Source organism: Astatotilapia calliptera, chromosome 17 (genome assembly GCF_964374335.1).
Source record: "Astatotilapia calliptera chromosome 17, fAstCal68.1, whole genome shotgun sequence".
NCBI classification, from domain to species: domain Eukaryota; kingdom Metazoa; phylum Chordata; class Actinopteri; order Cichliformes; family Cichlidae; genus Astatotilapia; species Astatotilapia calliptera.
The window spans coordinates 12,194,398-12,220,946 of NC_137438.1; the positions used below are offsets into that span (position 1 = coordinate 12,194,398).

The following is a 26,549-nucleotide window of genomic DNA, read 5'->3' on the forward strand; positions in this document are numbered from 1 at the left end:
GTGATTCAGAGGACGGACATTAAAGTGATTGTCTTTTATGCTGATCATGTAAATCAGCATCAAAATGCTTTATTAATCACAGAGGCTTAGGCAAGTATTAAACGCTATATTAAAATGGTTGAATTTCATATGCAGTTTCCTGGCCAGAAAAAGTGAGAGAAAACTGTAAGAAAATTACAAAAAAAAAATTAAATGATTGAATGATAATTCTGTTGCTATCGCCCTAATGTCCTAAAATATCTCACAATCAAACCAATTTCAACAGTTCTTAGAGTGTTAATTTCAAACAAACAGTTTTAGTTTCCTCTTGAGAATTTTGGGTAGTCAACCTTAGGCATCAGTAGCCACGCACAGCTGTATTCCTGTGCTACATTTACGTTCCCATCTTTTCAAATGCAACCTCACTGACATCACCGAACAGCACCTCTCCTCTCCACAGATGTGCTCTGGGCTGTCCTTGGAGATTTCCCCATGAAAACAAAGCTCTCCTCCCCTACGACTCTCTCTCTGTTTCCAGCCCCACTCTCTGCCTCCATCCATCTCAGCTGCTCTCTCCCCCCCACCTCATAATTTCACACCAATGAGCATGCCGCATGTAGCTCCCACTCACTGGCATCAGAAACACTAGATATCTTCAGTGCTGAGCAGTACAGTTTCAAACAAATACACAACAGCATTGGCTAGACGGAGGCTGCGTTCAGCCAAAAGGCACGTTGGGGATAGGCAGTGATAAAAAAGAGGGGGAGAAAGAGTCCAGCTGCTCTCTCACACCGGACTCAAGGTAAAGGATCCATATTAATCTATTGGGTGACAGAGTGTTATGTAATTCTGTTGTAGACACTGAGCTCCAGGCATTATGTAGGTCTTTGTTATTCTTGATGGTTCACAGCACGGATTATTATGTGTAGCTTTGAATGGAGGCTTACTAGTAAATCAGGGAGAACACTGTTGTCTAAGTGATATGACGTCTTTGGGGCTAATATTGGAAACACTAATGAAACTATTATGGGAGAGTAATTGAAGTTATGAACATCAGTGTCATGCAGCTAATTTTAAGGAGTGTTTGTGTACACTGCCAGTCTAAATGTCTTCCTAAGTGTTTTCTTATTTTCACATGCTTTCAATTCCGTTTCCTGTAAGCACTCCTGAAAATCAGTTCACACCCTCCCACTTTCCCTCCCTTGATTCTGGTAGCTCTGAGGGCTTTTCAGTCCAGTAAATGTCACTTAGCACTGCTATCAATAACGGAGAAGGGTTTTGAAGTCTACACAAGTGGCATCTGAGGGTGAGGCTGCATCCTGAACCTTCCTAAACTCCTTTTAATCCTTATTACCTTTTTTCAGCCATTGATTTTATTAACAAAGGGTCAATTCCCCCTAAAATATGGAATGACTTCTTTTTTTTAAATTTCTATCATTTTCCTCTGTGAACCTTTAGCCATTTTTACTTGTACTTGACGAGGAAACCCTATTTTCTGAGAGTCATACTGATAATCTTTTTTAATAGTAGGATCTCTACATTGGAAGGGAGGCTTCACATCCTGTCAGTGGTGGTTCTAGACTCTGGATGGGCAAAGTAAAAAAAAAAAAAAGAACATTAACCCCCAGTAGAAATGCTTTTAGTCATTTCAATCAAAAAATGTGCAAAATGTCACTGAAAAATGTGCAAACACATGCAGTTTGTTGGGAATGGGGCAAACAATTTAACGTTATTTTAACGAGATTAACGCTGACAGCACTAGTAAAGTTTAGATTAGTCAGTTTTAACGATGCTACCGTGAGTGTTTTTTGGGCAGTAGTAATAGTAGTAAAGGTACACTGTGTAAAATCTCACCAAAAGATGTCAGTGTATTGCAAATTGCAGTCAACTGAATTCTGTTAGCTTATTGCTCCTAACTAAAGTGCATTATCCTTGTGGCCGGTATAGGACAATCAACTCTGCCTCCAGTTTTTCTGTAGTGGGTGTAGGCCACTATGTTTGCAATGTATCAGTATGTTTGCAGTGTCAATATGTTGGGTGGGGAAGGAGATTCTATTACCCTTAGTTAGTGAAACTTTGTTGTTAATGTTCTTGAAGGAACACTTAACTAATAAGTTACATACTATGTGAAAATGTAATGAAACTGTTTATCAGAGGGAAAAACTAATTTTTAGCACACTGGCTAAAATTAGCTAACACGTTAGCTTATAACCAGTTGCTGTTGTTGTTCTGTTTTGTTTTGTGTTTTTTGTCCTTGTCAGCTGTTCAGTGACAGGTGGGTCACATGTCTAATCTGCTGACAATACCTAATTTTGACAGTAATAATAAATGAGTACGTTTATGCATGTTTTTATGTGTTAGAGTCCTGAATTCAGTTCAGGATATGAAGTTTCAGATGAGAAGGAAGAGGATAATGCTTTATGTAGATCCTCTGGCTTCACGTTTTTGCTTCTTTGTTTCATCATTTAAGAAGAGGTTCCAATTCATCATAGGTATGAGCCTTCATATCCTGAGTCAGAAAGTGCAGGCATGAATTAAAATTTGCCTTCATGCCACACAAATGCCTATAAGAACTACTTACAGTATGTGTCCAGTCTGTTGTTATTTGGATACAATGTGATTAGACAGAGTTCCAGTGCCCATCACTGTATTGCAGTCACTGTATTCAAGATGGGCGGGGCAACATGTTGACTTTCACAAATGCCTGCTCTTAGGTATTTTTAATGGATTATTTTCAAGTGTATGAGGATGAAGAAGTTTTTTGGGAAGATGTTATTACACACTAATCAATGTATTCGTATTTGTACAACACTGTTGTGTCGATAGAGCATATGCCAGAATTGTGTCCCTGTGCACCAGTGATTTAAGGTCAGCATTATGCAATGTACCCAGTTCAATTCCAGTGAGGGAATTCTGTCACGTTTCATTCTCTTTGCTCTCTGTCCTCATGTTCTGTGCCTGTCCCAGCTGCCAGTTGTCACAAAAAAAGAAGAAAAAAAAGGCCTAATCCCTTGGCATTACATTTCCCATAAAAGATTATTTGACTTAACACATTAGTTTTATGTTATTGTATGATTGTCTGACATTGCCTCTACAAATAAAGTACAATCACCATAATGCATTTTGCAGAACATGTTAACAGTTCTGTTGTACTGTAATCTTTTTTTATAAGATTGAAGAAAATCACATATTTTTTAAAATTAGCATTGTCACCACAAGTGCACCACTGTAGCTCAGCAATGGAAGTCAGCGTATTCTTGTTACATTTGTATGAAACACAGTTTTAAATCCTGCTGAAATGAAATGCTTTTAGTAGACACAATATGAGGCCTAGGAGTGAATCAGATTTTCTACAATTCAAAATAAGTCTCTGTAACAAACTGATTACAAAAATGACTGACGGCGGGCTGAGAAAAAGAGACACGCTTACAGCCTGTAGTAGTGAGCAGTTAACCGAACAAAGCGTTTTGACACTTAGGCCAATGAACCCAGGTAAAGCAAGACAAAACACAAAACACTAGACTAGCCTACTGTGAGAAAAAAGACACAGTGGTGAAAAAAACAGAAGAAAAAAAAACTCTAGTCTAGTCACATCTCATCATTTTCAGATTTAGCCCACAGGAGATGACAAGCTCTAATTTTATCACTAAGCAAAATGTTCTCCACTAGCTAATGCAAGTCATTGCCGTGCCCTTATCATCCTAAACATGCGTGTGCTTTTAATAGTTCTGTGCAGCCAGTGACAAGCAGATTTACTTGAGTGTAATCTGACATAGCTCTGAGATAAATACTTGGCCAACGACTGGGCAGCCTTGTTTGCCCTCCCTTTACACCCGAGGTGAGTGACAGTGGTAAGGGCTCCCAGTGGTCACTTGAGAACTGTGGGAGGTGAAAGCAAAGATGTGTAACAGATTATTAAAGCACAGAATGTAAGGATTTCAAGAGGCATACCATGTTATCACAGTCGGTGTGAATACCTAAAATTTCAAGATCAGCAATGCTTTGACAGAAAACTAATCATCAGCTGTTGCTGGGGTCGACTTTGGTATAAAAAAGCATGAAAGTGTCTGTGTGTCTGTATGTGTGTAATATTGTATATGTAATGCAAAAATATTTAATAGCTGTACTTATAAAGCAAAACATTGCCAAAGAAAAGTATCACTAAACTCTGCAGTTGGTTTATTAATGTATCTGATTAAGTTTATTGTTAATCATAAGGTTGATTTACCATGAGCTTAATCAACTTAATGAACCCATAATAAGCACCTAGGTGGACAAAACCATTAGTGCCACGTTAACTATTAGCATTATCCCTGATAGCCAATGTACACCGGTCAAAATGCTTTTGCTACAGCAGCATCAAAATCGGAATGAATTATCCCTCAGAGCAGCAAACTGCTTCAATGAACTGCACTGTTCTAATTCTGGGCTAAGGAAATTATAATGCTCCTCAATATTTTAGTTTGTACTTGTAGAGGTCTTTAGAAGTTGATCATATTGATGCACAAAAGTGGTGACGAGTGTACGTGAGTAATTTTGAAATTAGGAGACACCAAAGAGGGTTCCTGTGATGAGTCCCCCAAAATATCAATCTATCATACTATATATCTAATATGTTTGAGCAAGGACGGTAGGACACCCACACCAATAATTGTCTTTTTAATTATTTCAGTGTTTTCATATTACATTACATTCACTTCTTTCTTTGTAACTTTCAAGAATCTTCATCTTTCTTCTTGGAACTTTATTTTTTAAGGGGAATAGAAAAATAAGAATTTGACTGTTCAATGTAAATCACTGTCTTTATTTCCAACGTGCATAATACAATGAATCATCTACATTTCTAATATTGGTCCAAAAGAACATCTCTGTTTCTCCTCAGTCCAAACTAATTCTTTCTACAAGTCTGTCTTGCAGCTCCTGCAGCCATCTTTGAACCACATTCAGACATCTTTTTTTGAAGCTTTTATCTAACTCAGTGATGACAGTCCATAACATTAATTTCAGCTGCCAACATAAAACATTAAAAGTGCATGTAGAGTCCTATAAAATTAAAAAAAATAAACAAAGAAATAAAGAATGGCATGCCATTGAAGTGCTTATAACTGAAATCAGCAACCCCGCTCTTCTAATGTCTTTGTTGTATAGGTTAAGTAAGAATTGGACTCCAAAAGACATAAGGCTATACAATGATAGTAAAACCTTTTTAGTCAGCCCTTTCCTCACCTGATAATGTAATGAAGACATAGCAGTGAGCAGTACCCACAGGTGTCAAGGTTGGAGATTCAGAAGACAGAGAGATCTTTTCTGGAGAACTGCTTCTCCAGTTAACTGTAAAAGAGCTTATGAGAATCCAGGTTGGTGGTGTTCTGGTCCATCACTCAGCCACATTTGGAAAAATATCAAGGCTTTGTGCATTCTCGCCACAAAATTAGGAACTATCAAGTAAAGTTCTAAACAAGCTTGTTCCATTTTGCAAACAAGTTCTGTAAAGGAAGGTATTTAAATATAGTATATTTCAGCAGGAAAAAGCAAAAGTATGTTTGCAAAAGGGGTGCCAAAACTCTCTAAGCCTCTAATTTGCAATACACCACACATCAGATTTGAAAATCTGAAAATAGACCTTTAAAGGTCAGTGCATGCAAGATGGCCCAAAAATTCTCACATAACTAGCACTTTTCAGGAAAAGTGGGTTAACATTCCCCCAGACAAGAAGAACTCTTGGCTGTTACAAAAACTGTTTACAAGCTGTGATACTTGCTGGGGGTGAGGGGGACGGTTACTAAGTACAGACCATGCAGTGTGCCCAAACATTTGCTTCAAGCAATCTTCCTTCTTTGTTACTTTGAAACTGTAAAAGATGGAAATAAAAGAGCAGTGCTGCTCAGGTCAGCCTTTACATATACAATCACAGCCAATGAACTTTTGACCAAACTGGGGGTGACCAAAATTGTGCGTGTCATTATATATTCGCTTGACATGAAAAGTGTAGTAGCACTCATAAAACAGATGGGTCTTTTTTTTCAGGATCCTAAACTAACTGCAATAACAGATAATGTTCTGTGCCCTTAAATGGTCAGTGCTGTACATTTGTATTCTGTCTGAGATTAAGTTATAATCCGCTGGAGCTTGTGAAGTGAACACAGATTATGTTTCTACACAATAAACTAAAAAAGAGAAGCCTGCAGCAGGGAAGTGACAATAATCTGACCGTACATGAATGTACTTTTTTGAGTAAAAGGAAGATGAAAATAGTAACAGGGTGTTATGTACTGAAAAGCCCCTGGGCAGTTCTTACCCCAGGTTGAGTCGTGAGGTGAGTAATGAGCTCAGGTGTTCTCATGGCAGGCCTTGGCGGACTGAGGAACTGTGGCGTTATGGAACATGATTAACTAAATGAAAATTTTAGAAAACTAATCATCAGCTGTTGCTGGGGTCGACTTTGGTATAAAAAAAGCATGAAAGTGTCTGTGTGTCTGTATGTGTGTAATATTGTATATGTAATGCAAAATATTTAATAGCTGTACTTATAAAGCAAAACATTGCCAAAGAAAAGTATCACCAAACTCTGCAGTTGGTTTATTAATGTATCTGATTAAGTTAATTGTTAATCATAAGGTTGATTTACCATGAGCTTAATCAACTTAATGAACCCATAATAAGCACCTAGGTCAGGGGTCAGCAAACCTGAGAGGAGTTTTAGAACTCATTATTGCTTTTAGAATGTTGCTTCTGAGATGGAAGATGTAAAAGTCCATGACTACAAAGTTCTAAATGGAAGAAAAGAATAATAATAATAACAATGATATGACATTTTTTAAGGCACAAAAGAGGGCAGATAATTGTAGTTTTAAAGCTATTTGACTAACCAAGAAAAGATAATAGGATTTCTTTCTTTTTTTTGCTGATTTTGCAACAACATCAAGGTTCGCTACATATCAACACAACTGTACATGCAACTTTAGCTTATGGGTGTGACTATATATAGACCCATTCATTTTTATGGCGATGTCTAAGTTATCAGTCATAAATAGAATAAGTTATAATAAAATGATGAATCCAACAGAAAGAAAAAGAATCAGAAAAATGGACCCAAAACAATTAAACCATCCATCCATCCATCCATTCGCTTCCGCTTATTCTTTTCAGGGTCGCGGGGGGCGCTGGAGAGGTCACCAGTCTGTCGCAGGGCCGACACACAGGGACAGACAACCATTCGCACTCACATTCACTCGCACATCACACCTAGATTTCATAAACGTATGTTTGGCCCATTGGATTGCTTACATCTGTCCCTGTTTTGTATTTTCTCATGCTTTTTCTTAGTACCGTTTCTACTGCAGAGCATTTTCTGTGCTGCTCTTTTAGTGCTGTCCACACAGCTACCCAGTTACTTGCTGTAGTATTTTAATATTTTTTTTCTTCTATCCTTCACAGTTCATTCATTCATTAATTTACCATTGTACAACCTCTCTACATTCCCTCTACATTTCGAGTTGCTGTTATGCATAAAAGCATGCCACAGTACAATACAATGCAATTACAGTGGGAAACACTGCCTAAAATCCAACAGACTTTACTGTAAACAGCATTCACCAAAGTTATCGGAAAATGGAATGGAACAAAATTCACATGTGAACAAAAAAACAAATTAAATAACTGAAAATAAATTGGCCATTTCTAATGCTTGGTTGAAAACTTTTGCTGGCAAGTCTTAAGCTCATGGATGTCACCAGATGCTGGGTTTCTTCCTTTTTAATACTCGGCCAGGCCTTCACCGCAGCTGCTGTTTGTTTGTGGTCTTTATGTGTGAAGTTTAGTCTTCAAGAAGTAAAATGCATGCTCAGTTGGATTAAGATCATGTGACTAAATTGGGCATTCAATAATATTCCACTTCTTTGCACTTTACATTTTCCATCGGTTGCTTCTGTCCTTTATCACATTATCAATAAACACTAGTGTCACAGTGCACGTCCAAGCCATCACACTGCCTCCACCGTGTTTTACAGATGACGTGATATGCTTTAGACCATGAGCAGTTCCACGCCTTCTCCATACTTTCCATCATTCTGGTAGAGGCTGATCTTGGTTTCATCTTTCCAAACAATGGTTTCCCAGAACTGTGCTGTTTGATTTTTTTATTTATTTATTTATTTTAGATATTTTTAGCAAAGTCCAATCCAGCCTTTCTATTCTTGAGGCTTATGAGACTATTCTTGATGAGATCGCTCCATTTAAATCAGTGCGATCAACAGCTTACTCAGACCCGTGGATAAACGACTCAACTCGATCAGCTAGGCGACAGTGCAGGAAGGCCGAACGAAAATGGAAAAAAGAAAAGTTACAAGTCTCTTTCCTGCTGCTGAGAGAGAGCCTATCTAGATATCAAGTCATCGTAAAAGCCGAAAAATCTAAGTTTCTCGCAAGCATTATTGAGACCAACTCTAATAACCCCCGAACTCTTTTCTCAGTTATTGAATTGGTCTTGAATATCTCCCCCACTTTCCATATAGATAGCTCCATTGAAACTTGCGATAGATTCTTGCAGTTTTTTATTAATAAGATAGAAAGGCTTCGATCTACATCTATCCCATCGCTGTATAATGTCTCATTAACATATACCTCCTCAGCTGCTTTTGACCAGTTTGAGGCTGTATGTCTTAACCAGGTAGAAGAGCTTTGCAATAGCATAAAGACATCATCCTGCCCCTCAGATGGAGTCCCAACCCATTTTCTAAAAAAGATTATTAAGGTAGTCGGTCCTGACATTTTAACTATTTTTAATAGCAGTCTCAGCTCTGGAGTAGTACCAACTGGATACAAGCACGCTGTAGTGCAGCCAGTGCTTAAAAAACCAAATCTTGATTCTTCTGTTTTTGCTAATTTTAGACCTGTCTCCAAGCTACCGTTTCTGTCAAAAATGCTAGAAAGGATTGTATTTGAGCAGCTACAATCCTTTCTAAACAGTCATCATATTTTTGAGAAGTTCCAGTCTGGCTTCAAAACCCACCACAGCACAGAAACTGCCCTCTTAAAAATACTTAATGATATTTTATTAATCACTGACTCAGGAGACCCAGCCGTGCTCCTGCTCCTAGACTTAACTGCAGCCTTTGATACTGTTGACCACAGCATTCTGATCTCCCATTTGGAGCATCAAAGGTATCCCCTTGGAATGGTTTAGGTCGTACCTCTCCAAGAGGACTTTTTCCGTGAGCCTTGATGATTTTATTTCTTCCCCAGCTCCTTTTACTTGTGGTGTCCCGCAGGGATCCGTGTTAGGCCCAATTCTTTTTTCAATCTATATGTTACCCCTAGGTCTAATCTTTAGGAAACATAACATCTGCTTTCACTCATATGCCGATGACACCCAGATTTATCTTCGGTTTAATAGAAACACCTCTACGCCCATGGAATCGTTAGTCAAATGTCTCGACGAAGTTAAAACCTGGATGTCCTCAAACTTTCTTACCTTCAACGAGGAAAAAACAGAGGTAATTATTTTTGGACCAAGCTGTAATTTCAATGCCCCAGATTTGGACTTATGTAACCTACTGTAACATGTGCTGTTAAAATACATGTAAAAAAACCTGGGGGTTCTCTTGAATAGCAAACTTACATTTGAGAAACAAATTAATTCAGTTGTCCAGCGGTCCTTTTTTAAATTAAGGCTCCTATCCAAAGTGAGATCTTTTCTATCCTTTAGAAACTTGGAACGAGCAATTCATGCGTTTGTTTTATCTCAACTGGATTACTGCAATTCACTGTATGTGGGTGTCAGTCAGTCCAGCTTGGCCCGGCTCCAACTTGTACAGAATGCTGCAGCTCGCCTTTTGACTCGTGTGAAGAAACACCAACATATTACTCCGGTGCTTGTTTCCCTTCATTGGTTTCCAGTGCGTTTTAGAATTAAATTCAAAATCTTACTTTTAACTTATAAAGTGCTAAATGGCCAGGCACCGGACTATTTGTCTGACCTTGTGCAGCTGTATACAGCCTCTAGAGCCCTTCGATCAAGTGATCACCTACTCCTTACCAGTGTTGGGAAGGTTACTTTTAAAATGTATTCCATTACAGAATATAGAATACATGCCCCAAAATGTATTCTGTAACGTATTCCGTTACGTTATTCAATGACAGTAACGTATTGTGAATACTTTGGATTACTTAATATATTATCATGCTTTTTACAACAACGTGAATGTACTATTGCTGTGTGATTTATTACTATTACTGAAGGTCCGTGACTCCGAACTGTAGTAAAGGGACCTCTGACTAATACGGCGGGGTCCCTGTCGGCTCATAGCCGAAAAATAGCTTTACTTTGTTGTCTGGGTCAACTTTTATTGCGAGAGACAGAGAGAGGCGTTGAAAGGCTGCTCCAACGGAACTTATTGTTTTCAGAGGAAAACACGAACACGGTGTACAGTCGAGTCTTAATAGCTTACTTACAACTGGGCTCGTCAGGCACTCTTCTTGGCTGCAGTGGTTATTATTATATTTACATGCTTCCAGCTCCCGTTTTTGCTTGATGACAACTCGTACCTTTCCACTCCCCTTTTTCTCCCTCCTCGCGCTCACAGACACATAACGTGTATGGCAGTCCATTCTCCCTGCAACACGGACTACACTGCCCATGATGCTACATTCTTTAGAGCTATGCTTGTAGCATTCTGCCTGTTAGCTTAGCACAACAACAACAACAACGAAAAGGTGCTCTCTCACCCAGGAAACACACAGTCGCAGAGAGAGAGAGAGAGAGCGTCGCCCTGTAACCATGGCAACCGTAACGCTGCCACCTGGAACAACAGAATGTAGCTGTCAAACAAAACCCAAACAGTCCTGACCCGCGACAAAATGAAACAAGTACCGCAGTGTAATCCATTTATTTCAACAAAGTAACTGTATTCTGAATACCACCTTTTTAAACGGTAACTGTAACGGAATACAGTTACTCATATTTTGTATTTTAAATACGTAACGGCGGTACATGTATTCCGTTACTCCCCAACACTGCTCCTTACTTTACATAAGTCTAGGATGGCTCATAGAGGAGATCGGGCATTTGCAGTTGTGGCACCGAAAATGTGGAACGATCTACCTCTCCACATTAGAAAGGCCCCAACTGTTACTCTTTTTAAATCGCATCTTAAAACATATTTTTTTACTCTGGCTTTCGAAACAGTAGGAGAGTTACCAATTCTTTTATCCTAATCTGTTTTTAATTTTTATCAGTTGTTGTTGTTAATGTCACTGTTTAATTGTTATGTTGTACAGCTTTTTGGTCAATGCCCTGTTGTTATTAAATGTGCTTTATAAATGAATAAAATGAAATGAGTGACTTGCACCTTGCAGTGAACTCTCTGTATTTACTTTCATGCCATCTTTTCTTTATGGTAGGCTTGGTAGATACTCCTTCAGAGTGTTGTTCACTTCTGTGATCATTCACCACTGTTGTCTTCTGTGGACATCCAGGTCTTTTTGCATTGCCGAGTTCACCAGTGCTTTCATTCTTTCACAGGATGTACCAAATTGTAGATTTGGCCACTCCTACTATTGTAGCAATTTCTCTCAATTTTTGTAGCCTAAGGGTGGCTTTTTTCACCTGCATGGGGACCTCCTTTGACTGAATGTTGTCTGTCCATAGCAAAATATACACCACACCTCAAAGCAACTCCAGGCCAAATATGTTTCTGTAACCAGTTAAAAAAACTAAACTTTTTTCAGTGTCCAAACATATATAGACTTAACTCTATATCAGAAAACAGTCCTTATTTTCTCTTTAACACTTTGATTATCACCTATTCATTTTTTTGTTGAACTGGCTTTCAATTCTGACAACAGAAAGAATCTAGTCTGCAGACATTTCTGGAACAGAATGGCAGCTAACAGTTCTTCAGGGCAATGCATGTTGGCCTGTCCTGAGACCAGTAATAAAACGGAAATCGGCCATGATTTCTCTTTCTGTTGTTGCTAAAGGTGGCAACACATCAGATGGTCTGACACATACTTCTGTGGGCAGTCGGTTTTCCGCTCTCGTGGCCAAGTGTACACAAATGCACACAGGCGAAGGCACAAGTGCAAGACCACAGCTGTGCTACTGTGACTCAAGTATCAAATCTGACAAGTTTGCAGCAGAGAGGGAACGGACATGGATGGACTTGCCAAAGCTGAACTGCCGAGCAGTCACCCTTATAACTTGTCATCTGAGTCACAGTGCATCTTAATTAGCCCGAAAACAGCAAAAACAGGCTTATGTAATGAATGGAGAGTAGAGCTAGACAAACAATCGCACTTTGATTGTGACATTTGGCAGCAGACTAGCCAATATTTGAGAGTTTTCTAGTACTTTGGGGATTTGAATGACAAAAGAAAATACTTTCTTTTGTTATTTCTTCACTAAAAATTTAAGCATAATATTAGCACTCCAGTAGCATTTCTCCTTCTATCTATGTACTAAATGTATGTACATAAAAAGATTCTGTGTGATTTTTCTTGCCATACTTGGTCCAGAAGAACTTGCTGAATCGTCAAAGAGTATTTTTGAGGTCCGCACATCAAGGTGACACAGTGCCACAGAAGCAAATCAGCCAGGATGCATAAGTGGTTCTGCAGGGATAACATAAGCAACTGTACACTTTTCTTGTGTGAAAAAGAGCGAGTGTAAGGCTGACAGTGAGTGAGTGGAGTAATTAAGCAACTCATAGATCCATTAATTAAAAGATGTGTGAATGCCAGTTCCTGTGTGGATGTGAAGTACTCAAATGATATTGTGATGTGGTGATACTGAGACAAAGAACTAAGATTTTTTTATGAGTGAAAAAATAATAGCATAAGTAACATTGCATAATATATTGTTTATGTAATATAAATATCAGATAAAATAGGCATATAATAATAACTATATATTTTTCAAATGCTTTTCTTTATGATGATTATTAATGACAGTATTACAGACACTGCAAAATCATTGTTTTTAAAGGATGGCTCTATTATGGACATGACTATACACAACAGACTGAGCCGAGGAGCAAAAAGTGTCCATATTATATAATTTACAAAAATAGAACTACAGCAGCTGGTTATTTTGGCACATGAACCACTCAGGAACAACCTTAACAAGTGTCATGTCCTAAGTAATCAGTGTAAGAGTTCCCCTCATAATAAGGTTTATTGAAGTTTTTGAGAGTGAGAGAGAAACCAAGACCATTTTACTGACATCTAACATGGTCTGGGGTTTAAAGGGTTTTATATAATACTAACAAATAGTGGGAAGGCTGAGTCACCCTGCTAAAAGTGAAACAGTTCCTCATTATTCCAATCAGTGTTATGTGTGACCTAGACAGTGACATATTCAGAGTTGTTTCTTTAATTTAATGGCAAGATAGACAGCTCTTACTGGAACTGGAATTACCTGTCACACAATGTGAGCTCTACAAAGCATTGGGAGTTAATGTTGTTACACATTTTACGTTAGTTTATATGATTGTCTTATTTTTTCTTTTAAGGCTCTTATTTAAAAGAGTTTATTTAAAGTGTTTTTGAATGAATATATTTTTGAAAATATATTTTCAAAATGAGACATATTTTCAAAATAATTACTTATTTTAATCCTCTTAGCTCTTATTATGAGCTTTGATTTTTTTTTTTTTTAATTAAACTAAACATTTGATATTCAGGGTAGCGTTTTAGGCATTGGTAACCTGTCCATGATGGTAGACATGGAGACCACACTTTCAGATAAATTCAACACCCTAGTTGGATAAGCAGTCGAGTATGGATGGATGCATGGGTTGTTAGATGGATGTCTGGCTTTGGAGAGGTGACACAGTATTGTAGGATTTCTAGAGTTTTTATTTTCAATTTTTAGAGTACTTCTAAAAGTAGAAGTAGAAGCAGAATAGCAGTAGTGGCAATCAAGAAGAGACAAACCTATGGTGGAAAACAATAACTTTACAATAATGGGAAACATATAAATGTTGGAATAAAGTGTGAGTGTCTTTTAGCAAAACAGAGTGCCGAAACAGTATGACGTATGCTGTGAGATGGGCTCGGAAGCAGGAAGAAAATGTAAGAGCAATGTATAAAACTTTAACTTGACAGGCTGCTATTTTTACTGGCACTCAACAGGAACAAGAGCAGGGATGTGACCTGTGCATAAGATTATCTTCTCTTAACTTGAGAGATGACCTGACACGCATGCCCTCTGCTTTTAACGTCAACGCAGCGTCACTGCCGACATAGTCACCAGGGCCCTGTACATGTACCCTACGCGGTCATGCAGTGTATAGAATAGTACAACATAAATTTTTTAATCAATACGGTCCCTCTCCTTAGCACCAAATAAATGCATTTTACCAATATACACCAGCATGCTGACTAGTAGAAAATCTTTGGATGAATATGCTATATGTACATCAATCTAATCCCTTTTTACAGGATTTGTTGAAAAGCTGATACTACACACATACAGTGTATAGAACTGCAGAGTGTTTCTTGTCGGCATGCAAAAATGAGGACATGGAGAGACGTCTTAAAACCTGCATTGCACCAAGTTAGGTAACATCAAAGAATATTCATATACATACACACACACAGTCGCAGCTTCCATGATCTACATTTTAACATCTTAATCCACCAACCCCACCAGGGAACTCAGACACTGGAAGTCTAGCGGATGCTTCCTGTACTTTTAGATTCACGAGGCGTACTTGTGTGTATCCGAGGCATTCGAGCGCTGTTGCTGTTTTTAGCCTCCTTCCTCCAGGAGCCAGCCTTGCTGCATGGCTGAATAGAACATGCACTGCTTCCCCCTGACTACACGGATTTGTCAGGGGTTTTTATAAATAGCTCAGTGGTAGCAGCAGCACGTGTCTGCATCATACTGCAGATGAAGAATGTACTTCACAGCAGCCACGGACATACAGATTTGTCTGAACAAAGAAGAGGCAGGGAGAAAAGACAGGAGGAGGGCATCTGTTGCCATGATACTGACAATTTTGTCACTCACCAAACAAGCTTATCAATATATAAATGTCTCTCCTTATCAATTTCACTTGATGGCCTCTGCCTGCTAAAGAATGGCACGGGCACACAAACAAAATCTAACTATAATGCATAGTTTCTAATGGATGAAAGCTGCTGCCTAACGTGCCAGTATTTCAAATTTAAATGCTCGAGTATTATTGCCAAACATGAATTCATGACCAGATGCGTTTCAATTTAAATCACTAATTGCGATCTAAAGGCAATATGTTCAATATATTATGCAATCTGCATGAAATAACCTTTCATTTTCACTGATCATAAAGGGGATGATTAAATGACTGCACTGTTTTGCAGGAAGTGCCATTTAAAAGCATAGCTTGGTTTCTACAAATTATGTTAAGTAAAGTAGCAAATAAGTAATGTCGACACTCCCCATTTGTGCTCTAACCTCTGGTTTCTTGTGCACCACTAAAATGGATTGAATCCCAATCAATTCTCTAACTAGTCTTCATTCTCTTGGAGAGCATTTTAAGTGAGATTTGTTGTGAGTCTTGCAGCTTTGCGTCATTGTTTATGTCTGCTAAGTGCACCCTTCTCAGTTTTCTCACTTTTATACTGCTTTTGTAAAATTCACTCACAGACTATTATTAATTAATTACTACTATTATTAATTGACACCTAAGGATGTTCACTCATTTCCTTTTTTTAATCACCTGTTTGAGTGAACAACACTTTTGTGATTTACTAGTAGGCCATGCTACTACATTTGAAAAGTTCATCACTGCAAACACGACTCTGTTGACTGCAGTGCACCGTTTGCTCTGCTGGCTAGAAGGTCTCTTACTTTACAGCACCTGCAGCAAGTGGATTTGGGGTTTACTTGCAGCATTTATTGAAATTTATTGAAGAAGCAGCTGATTACGTTAGATATTTATTGCCACAAACTGCTTGGCAAATATAATATTTGTAAAAGAGGAGCTTATAAACACTATTGTTTTATTATTCATGTAGGAAAGCATGTGCATTACCTTTTGCTGTTTCCACACACCTAAATGCCCTGTGCACGCCCTCTGCCACTAATAGAATTAAATAAAATGTGAAAAACATTTGATTTTAATCTCAAAGAAACAGCCTGGTTATTCTTTTAAGCCAAGAAAATATGAGACAAAGCTAAGCTTTTTAATAATGTAAGTCAAAATTAAAATGGAATAGAAATGACTATGTTGCTGAATATGAATAAGTATTACCAAATTGAATTTAATAACAGACAGTACTAAATAGAAATACATTATGCTTTCATTTCAGCTTGGAACTGAAAACGGGTTTGAATCAAACATATACACAAGTAAATGGATTTGGTGATTACATTACTTCAGTGATAAAAAAAAAAGTTAGCACCTTCTGCAATGTATAGATCTATGTTTCCGTGTTCCACACCTGATTTAAGGCTACTTGACACATGTACATTTCCATCCAGGTGATGGAATTTACCAATCCTATTACCATTGAACACTTAAGCTCATATATTTCAATTGGTTGCTTATATACACATCAACTCTTATGAAATCTTCACCTATATGGCAGATCCAAATCAAAATCCTACAAGTGAAGAACTGCGAGGCCAAAACACATGTAAGAGAGCTTAAAGGGAAGTATGTTTAAGTATCTGAAACTATGTTTCTTTAGCTTAATGAGACCAAATGCTCCTACTGCATCAGAGGAATCGGCAGCAATCTGGTGGATGTTAATAGGTTTAAAGCGTTGCATCATCTTGTGGGGGAAATTGTGTGTAAAAGCTGCTTAACAGCCACTAAATTTGACAATTTTGATTTAAAAAATGACATTACAAATTTGTCATGTGATATTTTAAAGTTTAATCTTTCTGGTGTTATTGCTATATTTGTTTCATTCTAACATCAGTCTTTTTTTTAAATGTTCCTAACTACTGACGCACAACTCAGCCCTCACTAGTGATCTTTACTTAACTACAAGTCTATACATAGTCTATCATGTTTAAAATATCCCTGCCTATTATTTTAGCTTTCCTCTCTGAAAATGAATTTTCAATAATACCTTGTGTTAAGTGCACCTTGAGATTATGACTCATATAGATGACACATAAGCTGCCTTTCTAGTTGAGTGGATTTGTTTTATATATAACATCCGATATATAACTTGGGCGTTTCTGGGGCAAGCTGCATCACATCTGCAGTGCATCTGAAACAACCCGCCTACATTCTTTATTTAGATTTACGTTTGATGAATAGAAAAGGTTTTTGACAGAGCATTAACTCTTAACTGAAACCCAAACAAATCTGTCAGTGCGCAATCTTCTAGGTTTCATTGATTGTTTTGTAACCTCATGTTCTCCTCTGTGAACATAGATTTATTTCACTGGCTTACCTCTTCCACTTAATGGCAGAGTGCTGAACAAATTTCATTAAATAGCAATACCACAAACCTTCTGCATTAGTGCAGCCCAAACATAAGTGAACGTACACTCTCTTACATGCATGCAACCCCTCAAAACACCCAGGAGTGGATAGATGGAAAACAAAAAGTGATATTTTAAAGAGCTTTGGAATTCATGTGGTGGACGAAGCCCATTATGTCCAGCAAATGGATTTCGGTCAGCTAATAAACAGTACATTTCATGCAATGTTCCCACTTCAAGGTCCAAACATCAAAACAATCCAGTGCTCCAACTCCTCTGCTGCACTGATATCATCGAAGAAAAAGGGACACTAAACTGGGATAATGGCTTTTTATGATGGATGGACAACTACAATGGAAAGAAGGATGGAGACACAAGCTGCTTGAGTCATTCTAAAGCTCAACAGTGTCTAATAAAGTAGCCCAATCTGGAAATGTTTACAAACCAGGACTATCACCAAAGCCAAGCAAACATCCTGTAGATGTAACACTGCAACAAAGTGAGTGGACAAGACAAATCTTTACCCAAATACGTGCTACTGTCAGCAGCTGTTTACCGTAGATCAGCTGAAAGACTGGAAACAAACAAAGAGTGACTTTATTTGGCTTTTATTACAGATAAAACAAAAGTCATGCAGTCATCTGGTAAAGTGTCAAAGACGGTAGGGACAATGATACTTTTCCGCACCTCTTTATCTTTGGATTCAAGGTTTTTCAGTCACAAAGGTGCCACAGTTGAATAGAATCAAGAGCCTAGTCACTGAGTCTGTATTTGCAAACAATAAGTCCATTTGTGTGTTCCATGCTCAAATGTATGTGTGGAAGTGGAAGTGTTTACCAACGACAACAACTCAGTCACCAAGAAAAAAAGCCACATAAAGTCACCAATGTTTCTCCAAAACTCCTCTTGGCATTCACATCGGGACAAAAACTGTGTGCTGGGAGCTTCGTAGTATGAGCTTCCACGGCAGAGCAGCTTCTCCAGGTGTAACGTGTAGGTAGCTCAGTATTTTTGTTCATGTAATGTATAACAACTGATAGATAACTAGTTTAGCTTTTTTCCAGTTAGCAAACTAAGTATTTTATGAAAATTAAAATCTGAAATTTAATGAATGATCTACAATATCAAGACATGGTGAAAGCCAAATTACACAAATATATAATATATAATAAATATAGCATAGAATTATTAGTTAGGGTACGTCTTTTCCTCAGTGATGACAGACATCACTGGATTTAAATACACAGTATTTAAGCACAGTAGCATTTTACAGTTAAAATTACGTAAGGAAGTAAGTAGTACTAATGACAACACTGAGACTTAATAACAGTTTATTGAGACTATCCGTATAGACTTACTTTTAAAAAACAGCATCTTAATAACCATGCCCCATCTGGAGTGACCCATCTGTCCCAGAGGCAGAACAGTGACAAATTGTACATGGCAGCAGCAGTGTACAAATGAAACAGGACAGACTGTGATGAGAGATGGAGATATGGTTTGTTTCAGTGTGGTCCATGAGAGATGCTGTTTTTTTCTTTTGTTGGGGGTTGGGTGTGGGCGATGGGGGTGGGGTGAGTGTTAATACACAGTGGGGCTTTTAAAGACTCCCCACATGTTGAATGGTCATCTAAATACTATAAACATGATACATTTATAGAGAAATCACAAATAAGCCTAGCTATTGGGTGGGAGTTCTATCACTGTGATTGGTTTAATGGTAATAAATAAGATGATGAGCAGAATAGCGGCAAAAATAAATTTTTTATTTGTTTTATTATCTATAGTGCAGGTAAAATGATCAGAAAAATTGAAAAATGAAAAATCTTTACTTTTCACACTCTGTGAAAATCATTTTAAACTTTGCATTACGTGCATTATACAGCCACACCAAAACACCTTCTCAGGAAGGGAAGTTGGGTATCAGTGATGTTTGAAGCTTCATTCTGAATGAGGCAGAGCCATTGCATATGGAGTTGCACCTGTTGTCCATGTTTAGTCCTGTCTTTTGGATTCAGTTGGCCTGCATCTTGTTTCTTTATGATCAGCTTATTCAGCAGGCCATCCATCAACATTTGAGAACATAAATACATCATCTGAAGGAACAGCCCAATTACGCAAAGACAAAACATATGATTAGCCACCTTGGCAACAGCAACTATGTAAGAGCAAGGTTCTTGATAGCAGAGCTGTTTCTGGTATATTATAAATAGCATGGCACAGGGAAAAGCAAAAAGGGGTTGGGGGGAGGGGGTCCAGTGGAGAAGGTTGGAGTTGTGTTGTGGTTAAAGTGCTGTGAATGATTTTGGAGCACAGGTTCAGTCCTGATGCAGGTAGTGTTACATAAAGTGGCGACTCTTGCAAAGTACCAAGACAATATGGAAAATGATGCAAAAGTCAGTTTTCATGATTTAAAAAATAAATGTTGAAAACCATTAAATACTGTGTTCTTTTTCAGCAAGATTTGCACCATGAAGACCAGACTAGGCTGCCTGTCCCACAAATCTGACTCCTACAATGACTTCTCAGAATTCCTGCCTCCAGCCCACGAAACCACAGCCAGGTGTCTGAAGTGAGTTTGCCAGAAAACAAGCCTTCCTGTGCTGGTTTTATAAGACTACAAATTATTTTTGTGCTTGACCTGTTGTTGTGTGAAATAATTAGAATTATCAGACCTTTCAAGGAAAAGTTGCCTTTAAGACTTTCTTTAATTTGAGGTGATATGAATGTAATTTATTGCTTTCCATTTGAGCAGTATGTCGGCAAAAGTATTATATATTCTGAGAATGACACAAGTATTATTTTTATTATTATAGTTATTATTATTAATGCAAGTCCTAAGTCATAACATATTTGCAAGAATCACCCTTGGCATTTACTAGAGGAGATAACTTCAGCGGTGCATGTCCCGCTGTAATGACTGTATGAATGTTACTGCTGCACTAAACCATTGTTTGTTTGTCTGCCCAACCTAAGTTGGCAAACAAATGCACTTTAGGCTTCGAAACTGTCTGATTCTTATCTATATCAGATATTATGATATCATCATATTGCCTAACACCCACCTATCAACTGGCTGAAATTTATAGCATGTATAGCATTTTATAACATTGTCTTTGGTAAGTTTAATTTCACCACAATGACATGTAATATATCAAAATAATATAATAATATTATATAATGTTAAATATAACCATTTTTGGTATTTCCAAATTGTGTTTACGGCCTCGAAATTACATTATATCATATGACATATTATGAAGTCAAGCTTACTGTACTTTGGGGTTACATCAAAACTTTAATGTTGGATCAGTAACCTTCTAAATGTATGTTAGGCGATGGCATTTCAAGCCGTGTGAATTGATCTAGCCAACCTTCCAGTCTTTTTTTAAAGCATGTCCAAGAAATTTCTTTGTCAGGTGCATGTTACTCATATGTACAGGTTCACCATAATGCATGTAAATACAGATTCATGGTGGAAATGAAAAAGTCCTCTTTTATAGATCTGCTTACAAAGTATTTCATTGAATTTAATCTTGCATGCCACTTTTTATGATTTTTATTCTTTTGACAATGAAACACACAGTCCCTTAATCATATATAGATTACTTACTTACATGTTGCTGCATATAAATGGACATTGAGTTCCATATTTATCTTCATATATATATATATCTATATATCTATATATATATATATATATATATATATATATATATATATATATACCCCATTTTTTAAAAATCTTTTCTCAATGTCATTAACTGTATGAGCTGAACGCACAGACAGAGCAAACTGTACAGCATAATTGTCTGTTTAGCATAGACCTTTTTGCACTTAGGCTAGTAGTAATCAAGTAAATATTATTTTGGCCAGTTGGAAAAAAGGTACACTGTCAGATGTTCTAACACATCCTCACTAAAGTAACTTGTGGCATTGTTTTAAAATATTTCAGACTGCTTTGCACATGCTGTGGAAGACATTAATCATTTAATTGTAGCTCTGTTGTCTCCTCCAATCTTTAAAAGTAACCTGTTATTTGAAATATTTTATGGCCTTGAGAAGAAGAATTAGTATGAGGAGGAATTAATCATGCATTAAACTCAGTTGCCATTCAAGAATTTATATAAAACACTGCAGGGGACTCAAAATGCATTAAAGCATAGTTGTTGATTAGCATGTAATTGAGGCACTTCTTTTTGTCTTTCTCTCCATCAGACTATCAACCGATGAAGTTGTTCGATGGTCTGAATCATTCGATAGCCTCCTCACTCATAAGTGTAAGTGAACACTTTCTATTTTCTGAGGGAACAGTTCATACTGCACAGAACACTCATAGCCAGCCCCAAGAAAATGAAAGCCACCTTATACAGAAGTAAACAAGCCCCTACCAGTTTCGTTAATACGTTCCTTTTTTCACTCAGGAAAAACAAATTTTACTGTTCTCCTCTCAAGCCCATGTTATGCAAGTGTGTCATTTCTTTGTTGTTAAGAGTCCGTGCCGCATAATGAGTCACATCCTCGTCTTTGACCTTCCCCTTGGACCAAAAAGACAGCAGCACGCACTCACAACTCACATGTCTGTCTGCACAAATGGGTCATGGATTTATTTTCTGCTGACAAGCCATGTGACGTAGCATCTTTGACAGAAAACTCTAAACTAAAAGAGTAAAGGGCACATTCATTTGGTGAGAGTCGGATCAACTCAAATCAAATTCGAACATTTTCCTCCTACAATTAGGATGCTCGTGTCTTGCTGAACCTCAAAGGTCAAATAAATTTTTTTTTACTGATATAGAAATCAATCGTCGTTTGTAGGAAGTGAATATTTAATCTAGGCTGATTGAGGTCCTATCCACGTTTCCTGGAACAACTCAAAATCTTGGGTCAGTCAACTAGTACTGGATGAGTTTAATGATACCTTTGGGACTGTTGACCCCCAAGTAACATTTGATGAGCTGACAGCTTTGTCTTCCTTATTGTACGTATGCATACATGTACATAGATCAAGCACACAATTTACAACATATGCTTCCCTAAAAATGGTAATAAAAACACTGTATACCTGTCCAGTTATATGACCAATGATTGTGGCAATAATGTGTCAGTATCTGTAGCAAGGTGAGAGAAATACTATAAAAAAAAAATGTTGATAAAGAAACACATGAGGTTATAACTAGCTATTTGTTTGTCTTTTTTTGCCAATTCATTTGCCAAATATTGTCTCAAATAATTAAAATCATTGTTTTGTTATACATGAATATAACCAAAGATGAGTGAGCTTGAACTGCTGGATATTGGGTGAATGATGAATGTCTAAAACCATAACGTGATTATCCCAGTAGTTCGATTACAGGAAAGGTTTAGGGTGTCCATCATTGTATCATTTCACTTTTTTAAAGTTCACCCAGGACCATCTTTATTTTTAGTGTCCTTGCTAACTAAATGTCAATCCACAGTTACCCTCTTTTTTTGTTTTTTAATTGAAATGCTAGGTGAATGCTTTAGCTGTGTCTGTGAATTCTGTTCTTAGTACAATTATATGAAATTCATTCATCTTTACATACGGTACAATTTAGGGCTTTTCCAGGTGAAAGATACCAGGGTTTATGAGCAGTTACAAACCTGGCAGATTAAAAAACACATATTTCCCTCTGTTGTTTCCTCATCATTTCATCAGCAAAGACAATAAAGAACAAGACTTTAAAACACACCATAATTCTCATACATACACCAAAACTGAAGTGCTATCCAAATCAATGTATCCTTGTTGCACGGTGTTACTTGCACTTTTAAGATTGCTGTCAGTTAATAGACACTGAAATATTAACAAGTCAGTAATATGCGTGTAGTTATTGCGTGTTTTGGACAAGATTTTTGCAAAAATTAATAAGCGTTGGAGTCCAAAGGGTGGGTGGCAACAGCTGCATCCCAGTTTTGTTCAGTGATGAACTCCATAACACTAGGCTAACAAATGGTAGTCTTGAAAAGTCATACTCACTTGAACAGCTTCATTAAAATTGAGGTTATGACATAACACATCAGTTTGACACACAACAAAATAATGTTTCCCAGGCAAACTAGAGGATTTCCCTAGACACAGGGAGCGTGATGCACCTGTGCATCCTGTTTCCACTGACCAAGCATTAGAGCAGCACACTACAAAATGTAGATACAAACACACACATATTTGGATTACATAAGTGATGTTAAATCAATAGGAACAGAGTGCTGGATGTTCCTGTAATAAGGTATTAACCTTAATTTGCTTTAAAAAGAATACTGTGTGTTTCATCTGGATGCATTCAACCTGTGGGCACTGTTAGCTATATGTGACTTGTTAGAACAAAATAACAAGCAATACCTTTTTTTATGCATAACAGATTAGGAGAAAAAATACCGAGAGGAAAAAAACGTTAATGTTTCTGTACCAGAAATGTCTAAAAGGGTTAGGACAGGAGAAATATGTAACTTATGGTCCACGACTTTCTTAAGGATTTAGCAAATTGATGGAGGTTTCGAAATGGGCTGTAAATGTCTGAAATGGTGGGATCTGGGGAGAGGTTTTAAAGCAAAAGGATGACAGTGACTGTTTTAAAGAAATCTGGCATGCACACAGAAGATAGAGACAGGCTGATAATGGACAGGAGGTGGAGGTGATAAGTAGAACCTCATTTGCAACGAATATCAATTGGGCATGAAGAAGTGCACATATGCAAACTATATCTGGCAGATCTGTCATGGAAATAGGATAAAACTCAGACAATGGGGTGGGCTGAGACACTTGGACAGATTGGAAGGTTCCTGGCTTGAACTGTGATCTGATACCATTGACCTTACCAGCAAAAAAATAAAAAATAAAAATCACAGTCATGGTAGGAAAACCAGATTGAGCAGGGGTAAGAAGTCTGGTGATGGTGTCTAACAGGAACCTAGAATTGTGCCTATGTGCTTGTTAGTGCTTATATAGCCATAGAAGTGGATTGCTCGTGTATCTTTAACGTAAAACAGGTTTACTTTTGTTTCATTTATCTACAAACAACCTTCAAATAACACAAAAAATCTGCAAAACGACCTAAACGTAACAGTTCATGTGCAAAAACCTGACATCATCCTATACTTGTTTAGAGACAAATATGGCAAAATGTCCATTAAGTTGATATCCAACAGTGATTTTTACTGGAAATGTTTAGCTCCAGTTCTCGCACTCATTTGTGATGAACGAGGTCCCAAATGATACAGAAAACATATTCATATTCTTCTGTCAGTCATCCTCAAATAAATGAAGTGTGATACTTTTTGTCTCATTTGGTTTAATTGAGTTCTCCTTTTTTTTGGAAAAAAAAATGTAAGATTTTTTTTCTCATGCTTTTGTTGGTAAGTAGAACAAAAAATTGTAATGTGTTTACAAATTTTTAAGCACCACAGTAAGCGTATATGCTGTTCGAGGCCAATCAAAACAGTATTGTTGCATTGCACTGTGTTAAGAGGTAAACAGCAGAAAGGGCGGAAATGACATGTCAGCATGACACAGGCACATAGAAAAACATGCCCCACTTCTCATAATGTCAACAGGGAGCACATTAATTACTCACTTATCTTGGCTGACAAAAATGTGTTCTCTTTGTTGGAATATTTTGTTCTGATTTATTTATGCTGTAACTATAATACAATTTCCTGCTTATGTTCATCATACACCAAAAGATAATAAAGGGTAAAATGAGCTGCTGTACAGAAACGTGAGTCTTATGTGTTTTTATATTTTACATTCTTTAACTTTTTGATTCTTTTTTTTTTTTTTTTTGTTCTCAGATGGGCTGGCAGCTTTCCGGACATTTCTTAAGTCAGAATTCAGTGATGAGAATATTGAGTTTTGGATGGCCTGTGAAGACTACAAAAAAATCAAGAGCTCAGCTAAGCTGGTGTCAAAAGCAAACAAGATATTTAAGGAGTTTGTTGAGGTTCAGGCACCAAGAGAGGTGAGTTAATGCAGTTTTCTACAGACTTGACTATTAATTTTAAACCCATGATTCACTACTTTAAACCCATGATAAACCCAGTCAAAAGAAATTAAAAGATTCTTATCATGGTAACAGGATAGTGATGTATGACAAGGAAGGATAGCAGCAAGACTGAAAGGGAAGATTTACAAGATGGTAGTGAGACCTGCTATGATGGTTTGGCAGTGTCACTGACAAAAAGACAGAAGCTGGCACTAAAGGTGGCAGCGCTGAGGATCCTAAGATGTCCACTGGGACTGACCAAGATGGGACTGACCACTCAGGTTGAGTGGTTTGTAGACAAAATTTGTAGGCAAAGAGAGATAAGACCAAGATTGGTTGCACATATACTGGAGAGTATGGATAGTGCATATTTTGGGAAAAGGATGTTGCATATGGAGCTGCCAGGCAGGAGGAAAAGAAGAAGACGTCAGAGAAGGTTCATGCATGTAGTTAAGGGGGACATTTTATTATTCATTATGACAAATTAACAAACTGACTATTACATTAATGAAAGTAAATGACTCTTTTCTTCAAAATTATTCTTTCCTCTCTTTGTCCTGGCAGATTAACATTGACTACCGTACCAGGGAGAAGACTAAGCAGAGCCTGGCGGATCCCACCCCAGCCAGCCTCAATGAAGTCCAAGGTAAAATCTACAGCCTCATGGAGAAAGACTCCTACCCACGGTTTCTCAGGTCCAAGATGTACCAGGATATAGTCAACAGGGCACAAGCGCGAGGACAACGAAGGTCTGTTTGACAAACAGTGGCAATAAAACTGGACCTTTACTGTAGATCATTTATCCTTTGAAATCTCTTAATACTGTGAATCTGCAAGGATGGGGGTGACCTGCTTGACTGTTTCCTTTATCAACACCAGCTCCATGCATGCAATCCCTCTAGATAAAACGTGTCTCTGTGGACTGCAATATACAATACAATGAGTGTGGATGATTATAAGCTAATGGTTTGCTGAGCAATCTGTCTGAAATATCAAAATAAAAGTACAGTATCATGCAATAATGATAGTTATCACAATATTTGCTATGTTTTGTTAGTTCTTTAGCTATGTAAGTTATTTATTTTTATATCAGTCATGCACTATGTGATTATAGGCTATAGACTCAAATAAAAGACTCAAATAGA

The 26,549-nt window shown here is 37.5% G+C and overlaps 1 protein-coding gene across 2 annotated transcripts; it reads left to right on the forward strand.

Annotated features, from left to right (window-relative positions):
• Positions 1–617: 617 nt before the first annotated feature.
• Positions 618–26,549, forward strand: LOC113009310 (regulator of G-protein signaling 8-like). 2 transcript variants are annotated; one of them, XM_026147530.2, is made up of 5 exons: positions 618–781; positions 19,860–19,973; positions 21,620–21,681; positions 25,214–25,380; positions 25,969–26,549. In XM_026147530.2, exons 2-5 carry the CDS (start codon positions 19,873–19,875, stop codon positions 26,161–26,163), a joined length of 525 nt encoding a protein of 174 aa, XP_026003315.1. In that variant the 5' UTR covers positions 618–781; positions 19,860–19,872; the 3' UTR covers positions 26,164–26,549. The 2 variants fall into 2 exon arrangements, with proteins under 2 accessions (XP_026003315.1, XP_026003316.1); XM_026147531.2 differs by having other exon boundaries at positions 643–781; positions 19,864–19,973.